Below are 10,462 nucleotides of genomic sequence, written 5' to 3' on the forward strand. Positions count from 1 at the left end.
ATATGACTATACCAGTCTCTATGACTATACCAGTGTCTATATGACTATGCCAGTGTCTATATGACTATACCAGTCTCTATGACTATACCAGTGTCTGTATGACTATACCAGTGTCTATATGACTATACCAGTGTCTGTATGACTATACCAGTGTCTATATGACTATACCAGTGTCTGTATGACTATGCCAGTGTCTATATGACTATACCAGTGTCTGTATGACTATACCAGTGTCTATATGACTATACCAGTGTCTGTATGACTATACCAGTGTCTGTATGACTATACCAGTGTCTGTATGACTATACCAGTGTCTGTATGACTATGCCAGTGTCTGTATGACTATGCCAGTGTCTGTATGACTATACCAGTGTCTATATGACTATGCCAGTGTCTGTATGACTATACCAGTGTCTGTATGACTATGCCAGTGTCTATATGACTATACCAGTGTCTCTATGACTATACTAGTGTCTATATGACTATACCAGTGTCTGTATGACTATGCCAGTGTCTATATGACTATACCAGTGTCTGTATGACTATGCCAGTGTCTCTATGACTATACCAGTGTCTATATGACTATACCAGTGTCTATATGACTATGCCAGTGTCTGTATGACTATACCAGTGTCTATATGACTATACCAGTGTCTATATGACTATACCAGTGTCTATATGACTATGCCAGTGTCTGTATGACTATGCCAGTGTCTGTATGACTATACCAGTGTCTATATGACTATACCAGTGTCTATATGACTATGCCAGTGTCTGTATGACTATACCAGTGTCTATATGACTATGCCAGTGTCTGTATGACTATGCCAGTGTCTATATGACTATACCAGTGTCTGTATGACTATGCCAGTGTCTATATGACTATACCAGTGTCTGTATGACTATGCCAGTGTCTATATGACTATACCAGTGTCTGTATGACTATGCCAGTGTCTGTATGACTATGCCAGTGTCTATATGACTATGAGTGTGAAGTGTGTGTGAAGGTTAGTGTGAGTGTGAAGTGTGAGTGTGAAGTGTGTGTGAAGGTTAGTGTGAGTGTGAAGTGTGAGTGTGAAGGTTAGTATGAGTGTGAAGGTTAGTGTGGGTGCGAAGTGTGAGTGTGAAGGTTAGTCATTCACACTGGAGCTGCCCACACATACTCACATACATTCTCCCACATTCTCTCTCTCTATTTCTCTCTCTTACAACCTCTCTATGTCTCTCCCTCACACACACACACACACACACATACACACACACACACACACACACACACACACACACGCACGCACACACATGCACATGCACACAAACACACCTGCACACAAACACACCCATACACGTATGTGCACACAAACACACACACGTACACACACACATACACCCAGACTCCTTACCTTCCTCTGGCGGGAGCGGATGAGGAGGAGGATGCTGATGATGAAGAGGAGGACTCCTAGTACCACAAGGATGAATGGGAAGTACGACACAAGTGTCTCGATGGTCAACAACTTGTGCAGTTTCTCCGCTGATGCATCATCAATCAAAACAGACTGTGACACAAATCACACAACAGGAAATCAATACACACCAAAATACAAACTGACCAACAGGAAATCAATACACACCAAAATACAAACTGACCAACAGATAATCAATACACTCCAAAATACAAACTGACCAACAGGAAATAAATGAACTCCAAAATACAAACTGACCAACACATAATACACACCAAAATACAAACTGACCAAAAGATAATCAATACACACCAAAATACAAACTGACCAACAGGAAATCAATACACATCAAAATACAGACTACAGGCAACACTACAGTAAACACCACAGACAAAACTACAGACTAGTGTACTTAATTCATATGTATGTCTAAAACACCTGCCATGTATCTGATTCCAGGTTATTGTCTTAGTCCCAGGAATTCTCATTCTACGTTCTGATAGCAGATCTACATGGAGAGAGCGAGTGTAGTTGGGGGAGCGCATGGTATACATATCAGCATGGCACGTTCCTGACCTACTGTAGAATGATAAGACCCTAATGATATACTCAGGCAACTGCAGCCAGCTGCACTAAGACCTGGTGGTGAGCCCTGCTGGGGATTATACACAGATGTGCAGATTACAGAGATTATACACAGACGTCCAGATTACAGGGATTATGCAGACATCCACATTACAGAGATTATAAACAGACATTCATATTACAGGGATTACACACAGACGTCCAAATTACAGAGATTATACACAGACATCCAAAGCCTCATGCTTCACTGAAGATATTATACACAGACGTCCAGATTAGATATTACACAGACATCCATATTACAGAGATTATACACAGACATCCATAGCCTCATGCTTAAATGAAGGGAGCATACAAAAGCCAGCAGTCTAAATGCAATGGGAGCAGATTTACAGAGCGTCCACTGCCCAATCAACCACAAGACCAATCAGACGTCTTACCTCGTTAAGGAACATGATGGGGAAGATGGTGCCTTTCATGTTCTTTGTCATGCTGTTCACACACAATGGAGTGGTTTTACATCACAGAGCAAATACAGAATAGATGAGAACACACACACCAACACACACCAACACACTCAGCACATACACCAACATACACAGCATACACACACCAACACACAGTGCACACACACCAACACGCACAGCACAGCACACATACCAACACACAGTGCACACACACCAACACACTCAGCACATACACCAACATACACAGCACACACACTCCAACACACACCAACACACACCAACACACACTGAATACACACCAACACACACTGCACACACACCAACACACTCAGCACATACACCAACAAACACCACACATACACACCAACACACACTGCACACACATCAACACACACCACACGCACTTGTTAAAAAGGAACATTTGAGTTTCGAGTAGAATCAAACCTTAATATTTGGCTCTTTCACCTAATTATCTGACACAAGGTCAATGTGTAAACACTGTGGCACAAAGACAGTAAACCACGCAGGTGTCCAGTGTAATACCATGAACAGAACACTCAGTACTCACGGAAAGCCAGTTATCCTTTCAAGCATAATGTTTATCTGGGCTCTTTTACTGGCGCGAACGGGTATGCCAGTAGTCTGTATCACACGCGCACACACACACACACACACACACACACACACACACACTCTAAAATCTGAAAAGAACTTCAAAAGCACAAAAATAATCCCTAGACAATAAAATGTCAAAAAAAAGAAAATGAATAAGAAAAAACCCATAAAAACAAAGGATGACAACACCCCACTGCCAGTCGCTTTGTTGTGCTACTATGCAATCACCACTAGAGGGCATAAAAGGATGCATCACCATCATAGATTAGTGTTGTGTGTTAGATTATAATAACCCTAATATAACCCACACTAATCTAACCCAGACTAATCTAACCCACCCTAATCTAACCCACACTAATCTAACCCACCCTATTCTAACCCACCCTAATCTAACACACCCTAATCTAACTCACACCAATCTAACTCACACTAATCTAACACTCCCTAATCTAATTCACACTAATCTAACTCACACTAATCTAACCCACACTAATCTAACATACTAATTGAACACACAACACTAATCTAACACACAACATTAATCTAATACACAACACTAATCTAACACACAATATTAATCTAACTCACAACACTAATCTAACACACACTAATCTAACTCAAGATAATCTAACCCACACTAATCTAACACTAATCTAACTCACACTAATCTAACCCACACTAATCTAACATACTAATCTTACTAATTGAACACACAACACTAATCTAACTCACACTAATCTAACACACAACACTAATCTAACAAACACTAATCTAACACACACTAATCTAACAAACAACACTAATCTAACACACTAATCGAACATACAACACTAATCTAACAGACAACACTAATCTAACTCACAATAATCTAACACACCCTAATCTAACCCACACTAATCTAACTCACACTAATCTAACACACCCTAATCTAACTCACCCTAATCTAACTCACCCTAATCTAACCCACACTAATCTAACTCACACTAATCTAACCCACATTAATTTAACTCACACTAATCTAAACACACCCTAATCTAACCCACACTAATCTAACACACCCTAATCTAACTCACACTAATCTAACACACTAATCTAACTCACACTAATCAAACACACACTAATCTAACACACAATACTAATCTAACACACATTAATCTAACTCACAACATTAATCTAACAAACAACACTAATCTAACACACTAATCGAACATACAACACTAATCTAACCCACACTAATCTAACCCACACTAATCTAACACACCCTTATCTAACTCACACTAATCTAACTCACACTAATCTAACACACCTTAATCTAACCCACACTAATCTAACTCACACTAATCTAACCCACACTAATCTAACACACACTAATCTAACACACTAATCTAATTTACACTAATCGAACACACAATACTAATCTAACACACAACATTAATCTAACTCACAATATTAATCTAATACACAACACTAATCTAACACACAACATTAATCTAACTCACAACACTAATCTAACACACACTAATCTAACACTAATCTAACTCACAACACTAATCTAACTCACAACACTAATCTAACACACAACACTAATCTAACACACTAATTGAACACACAACACTAATCTAACTCACAACACTAATCTAACACACACTAATCGAACACACAACACTAACTGACAACACTAATCTAACACACAACGCTAATCTAACACACAACACTAATCTAACACACACTAATCTAACACACTAATCTAACACAACACTAATCTAACACACTAATCGAACACACACTAATCTAACACACAACACTAATCTAACTGACAACACTAATCGAACACACAACACTAATCTAACACATCTGTTATTTATCTATAATGGGAGTTTGAATGCTGCTATGCTGAACTTTGACCTTGGTGCTTACCGGGTTCAAGTCCAGGAAGGTCTGGTGCTGATCGTGGACTGGTGTGATTCCCTCGATGGCATCAACATACTTCTTATCACCAAGGTAGAAATGGGGGAAGGACACTATAACAGGAGCTCCTGGAGAAGAGAGAGAGAGAGAGAGAGAGAGAGAGAGAGAGAGAGAGAGAGAGAGAGAGAGAAGAGAGAAGAGAGAGAAGAGAAGAGAGAAGAGAGAGAAGACAAGAGAGAGAAGACAAGAGAAGAGAGAGAAGAGAAGAGAGACAAGAGAAGAGAGACAAGAGAAGAGAGAAGACTGATGGGATGAAAATGAACAACCCTTAGAAACTACAGACCACACACACTTGTTAAAAAGGAACATTTGAGTTTCAAGTAGAACTAAACCTTAATATTTGGCATATCTTCTCTGCAAACAAATGTACTAAAACAAAACCTCATATATAACAAAAATTGTAAGTCAAAATCTAAGGGTTAGGGTTAGGATTAGGGTTAGGGTTAGGGTTAGGGTTAGGGTTTAGGGTTAGGGTTAGGGTTAGGGTTAGGGTTAGGGTTAGGGTTTATGGTTAGGGTTAGGGTTAGGGTTAGGGTTTAGGGTTAGGGTTAGGTTAGGGTTAGGGTTACTGAAACTCAGCCATCATGTGACAATCTTAACACGTGTATTGAAATGAGAGGCACAAAAGCATGTGAGTTTCTCCCCCGCAACTGGCCAACAAATCTTAAAGAAGGGAAGTAAGTAATAATACACACACACACACACACACACACACACAGACACACACAGACATATACAAACACACTCATGCACTCACACTATTATTTTCTGAATTAATTATGCTTGACTAAGCAAGTCTACACGTCTGATGTTAAGGATAAGTTCTGTCAGCGTGGGTTACAGCATCTTAGCATAGATGTCATCAGGGTAAAAGGAGGCACATGTCACTGTGGGTCGTAGGTAACTGAGGGGATGAGTGTCCATGCGTTAGTGGGGCTACTCTGTGTGTGTGTGTGTGTGTGTGTGTGTGTGTGTGTATGTGTGTATTTGGGCGTGTGAGTGTGTGTGCATGCGTGTGAGTGTGTATCCATGTATTTGTGTGTGTGTGTGTGTGTGTGTGTGTATGTGTGTAGTGTGTGTGTGTGTGAGTGTGTATAAGTGCTGAGAGGGCTCTTTAGCTGGACTGTACCAACACACACACTCCAGACACACATCTCAGCAGCACTACGTCCCTGCTAAGCCCAACTGACAGGACAGTACCCTGCCAAGCAGATATATTAACTGAAATGACGGCTGTGTCCCGCTCAGCCTGCTACGACCAGCTACAGTGTTGCTGTGGTTCCATTAGTGTGGCAACAAGAGCAGATAGTTGCAAGGAAGTTAAAGTTCTCACTGTAGCATCTGGTTAAGGGGGATGCGCTCATGTTACTAAAAAGGTCTGAAACCAGCCTAAGAAGTTCTTCAATGGATGTAGGACAACAACAACAACAATAACAAAACAATTTTCATGTGCCTTTTCTAAAAACTCTAGTACACAAAACAGTTAAATAGTTAGAAAAATAAGAAGACATCTCTCTCTCTCACACAAAAACGAGAAGAAGGCACGTGGAGCAGTGACAGTAGAGGAGGACAGAGGTGGAGGGGTGGAGAGAGAGAAAGAGAGAGGTAGAGAGAGAGGTAGAGAGGTGGAGAGGTGGAGAGAGAGAGGTAGAGGTAGAGAGGTAGAGAGAGAGAGAAAGAGAGGTAGATAGAGAGAGGTAGAGAGGTGGAGAGAGAGAGAGGTAGAGGTAGAGAGGTAGAGAGAGAGAGAAAGAGAGGGAGAGAAAGAGAGAGGTAGAGAGAGAGGTAGAGAGGTGGAGAGAGAGAGGTAGAGGTAGAGAGAAAGAGAGAGAGAGAGAAAGAGAGAGGTAGAGAGAGAGAGGTAGAGAGGTGGAGAGAGAGAGGTAGAGGTAGAGAGAAAGAGAAAGAGAGAGGTAGAGGTAGAGAGAAAGAGAGAGGTAGAGAGGTGGAGAGAGAGAAAGAGAGAGGTAGAGAGAGAGAGGTAGAGGTAGAGAGGTGGAGAGAGAGAGGTAGAGGTAGAGAGGTGGAGAGAGAGAAAGAGAGGTAGAGAGAGAGGGGTAGAGGTAGAGAGGTAGAGAGAGAGAGGTGGAGAGAGAGAGGTAGAGGTAGAGGTGGAGAGAGAGAGAGAGGTAGAGTTAAGAGAGTTAAGAGGGGGCCGTAACCCTGTAATCTGGTCACGAGACCAGCTGCAGTTTTCCAGGGGGTTAACACAGAGGATGGAACTGCAATAGTTACAGCAGGAAGTGCATGACCAAGTATTTCAGTACTGGTCTAGGTCAGGGCTCAAGATCAGGGGTCAAGTCTGGAGATATAGCAGCTGCATGGTTAACCCTAACCCTAGTAACACATGATCTTGTCCTGTGGTAGTGGTGTTAGTAACACATGATCTTGTTTGCTCTTTTATAAAGCAGGTGGTACTACCGTCGCGACACGTGGCTACGTTCAGCACACCATCATCCAGGCACTGGTCCTGTGGGAGGCAGAAGCCCTTGTTTTCCGGATTGTTCTTTGGGCTGGCCAACACCTCATGTGGGGGGGTGTATCGGTATGCCGGAATGCCCTTGACCTCCACTTCCTTCTCGAATAGCATGTAGATGGACCTGGAGCGTAGAACATGAGGCCAAACACAGGGTTAACCAGTCACCACGGCCCATGTACCTTAGTCTCACATAATCTAGGTCCAAAAAACACCTAAATAAGAGGCCATTTTGAAATAGTACATAACAGTACATACACATGATGTATTTCACTTAAAAACAAAAGTTCCTGCACATGAGTGTTTACTCTTATTGTGTATTGCTAAATATAAATAATTTCTGAAGAGTTTTAATACAAATGTACGTGTAACAGTGACATTATAAATACTTTCAAATGTCATTGAGATAGTACATAGACTTCAAGCTTCTTTTCATTACTTAATCCCATCCATGTAACAGCTTCTGTGAGTGCAGTTTCATAATCTGCAGATTCCCAAAAGCCCAAAAAAGACCAAAGATGCTTCAGCACCAACATATAGGAGCAGGTCATCTCATCTGCTCCCACAACCACATGCAGCCATGTAGACAAACTGGCCAGTGTTGAGCTTGCCTTCACAGACCGCAAGCGCTGTGCTGGGCCCAAGGTGGGTCTCAGGATGGAGCCCCAGAGTGAGGAGGGGCCAGGGTGGAGACTCATGGTGGAGACCCAGGTTAGAGATTGTTTAATGCAAACCTCTCAGGGATAGGGTTAAGGGTTGGGATTAGGGTGAGGGCTAGCCCCCTCTCAGGGTAAGGCTGAGGGTTTAAGGTTTAGGGTTGAGGTTGGAGTTAGGGTTAGGTGGTTTGCAGTAACTGATACCACCACTGTGTAAATATTCACTGGTGTCTTTTATCTGGATTTGGGAAAGAGATTTTAAAGATGAATAAATATGTATACTAGTGAAGGAACTTTTCTAGACCCTAACCCTAACCCCAATATTAAACCTAAACCCTAATGCGAACTCTAAACCTAAACCCTAACTCTAACCCTAATCCTAACCCTAACCCTAACCCTAACTCTAACCCTAAACATAGTGAAGTAACTTTTCTGAATGGATCTAATTACTACAAACTTGAAAGGTGTTTGGCAGATATAAATGCTTAACCAGTTTTAAAGAATCTGATGATAAAATTTTAATCTGATAATGAAAAAAGTTGCAAAAGAAATCAGTAATATATTCACATCAATAAAACTTTTATTTTTCTCTCAAAAAAAGTACTTTTAATTGCCACTGTGTATGAAAAGTATTAAACAAATAAACCTGCTTCGCCCAAAAGCTTTTTCTACTGTATTGTTTTCAGTGGCCGCACCCACCCTCCCCATCTACCCAAATACTTTTTAGTTTCAGCCCTCTGCAGCCGTCCTGATCCAGCATTTCTACAGTAGCAGACGTCGGTTTTCCTCCTTCGTTCTCCTTGGTTGTCTTCCCACTGATTAGGATATCATTTGGAAAAGGAAGCACGAGGTCTTAGATCTGGACCGACAGCTACTCCCACTTCCCTTTCTAAAAATCAGGGAAAAAGTAAATCACCAAAGAACATGAAGGACAATCACACAAACCCAACATCGCGTGTCACCCCTAACGACCTAGTAGATGAAAGGGTTTTAAAAAACAAAAACAAATAAACTGCAGATGTCAGAGTGGCGAGAGCATGAGCGCATGTTGCTGTACATTCCTTCCGCACTAAACAAAGAAATGATGAAGAGGGGCGTTTTTAGGTCAGGGGTCGCGCCAAAAATATCACCCTCCCACACACCACGATGAAGAGGGGCGTTTTTAGGTCAGGGGTTGCGCCGAAAATATCACCCTCCCACACACCACGATGAAGTATTGTCACAGAGAACATGGGGCACCAGGTGAAGGGTCACACAACGCAGCCAGAGGCCAGCAAAGAACATGAAGGACTGAGCCTTTTACTGCACAATAAACAAAGATAAACAAACAAACAAACAAACCAACTGTATGTAAGTAATGAGAGGACAGTGAAAGGTCCAGTGGAAGCTTTACAAACTCAACAATTTCAACAAGTTTACTGGATGCAGAACCATAAACTCAACATAATATCGTTGTTTATATAATCACACATAATCCTTAACAAACACACTGTAGGTTTATATAATCACACATAATCCTTAATTAACACATTGTGGGTTTATATAATCACACATAATCCTCATTTAACACCCTTGCTGTGGGTTTATCTAATCACACATAATCCTTAATTAACACCCTTGTTGTGGGTTTATATAATCACATAAAATAATTATTTAACACCCATGATGTGGGATTATATAATCATGCATAATCATTATTTAACACCCTTGCTGTGGGTTTATATAATTACACATAATCCTCATTTAACACCCTTGCTGTGGGTTTATATAATCACACAATCATTATTTAACACCCATGATATGGATTATATAATCACACAATCATTATTTAACACCCATGATATGGGATTATATAATCACACATAATCCTCATTTAACACCCTTGTTATGGGATTATATAATCACCCATGCCATGGGCAATACATTAAAACAAGCACTACTACAAATGTAATTGATTTCAATTCTCCAAGGTCTCAGGATTTTTTGAGCACAGTCAGACAGACAGAATGGAGGCCGCCTCAGCAGTCTAACTCTTAACAGCGTTTAAAGTGCCTGTTCCCACAGAAATGGGCTCACCACATATGTGGCCATGTGCGACGCTGGGGAGTACAAGACCCATTGCCTCAATTCAGCATATTTCAATAAGTCAGGGAGAAGCAGAAACGTTGGAACAGATAAATGTGTGGAAACAGAACAGCCATGCTGCCAGTAACCCACACACCCACACACTCCCTT

General features: G+C 41.2%; 1 protein-coding gene across 1 annotated transcript in view; it reads right to left on the bottom strand.

Annotated features, from left to right (window-relative positions):
* Positions 1–10,462, bottom strand: part of scarb2b (scavenger receptor class B, member 2b) — a 30,248-nt gene that overhangs the window by 2,382 nt on the left and 17,404 nt on the right. Inside the window, exons 7-11 of the mRNA XM_035523450.1 lie at positions 7,517–7,695; positions 5,045–5,163; positions 3,081–3,154; positions 2,486–2,537; positions 1,401–1,553 (exon numbers count right to left, since the gene is read on the bottom strand). Of these exons, the coding sequence (XP_035379343.1) occupies positions 1,401–1,553; positions 2,486–2,537; positions 3,081–3,154; positions 5,045–5,163; positions 7,517–7,695 (577 nt within the window). The remainder of the gene's footprint in view (positions 1–1,400; positions 1,554–2,485; positions 2,538–3,080; positions 3,155–5,044; positions 5,164–7,516; positions 7,696–10,462) is intronic.

This window comes from Electrophorus electricus, unplaced genomic scaffold (assembly GCF_013358815.1).
Source record: "Electrophorus electricus isolate fEleEle1 unplaced genomic scaffold, fEleEle1.pri S50, whole genome shotgun sequence".
NCBI classification, from domain to species: domain Eukaryota; kingdom Metazoa; phylum Chordata; class Actinopteri; order Gymnotiformes; family Gymnotidae; genus Electrophorus; species Electrophorus electricus.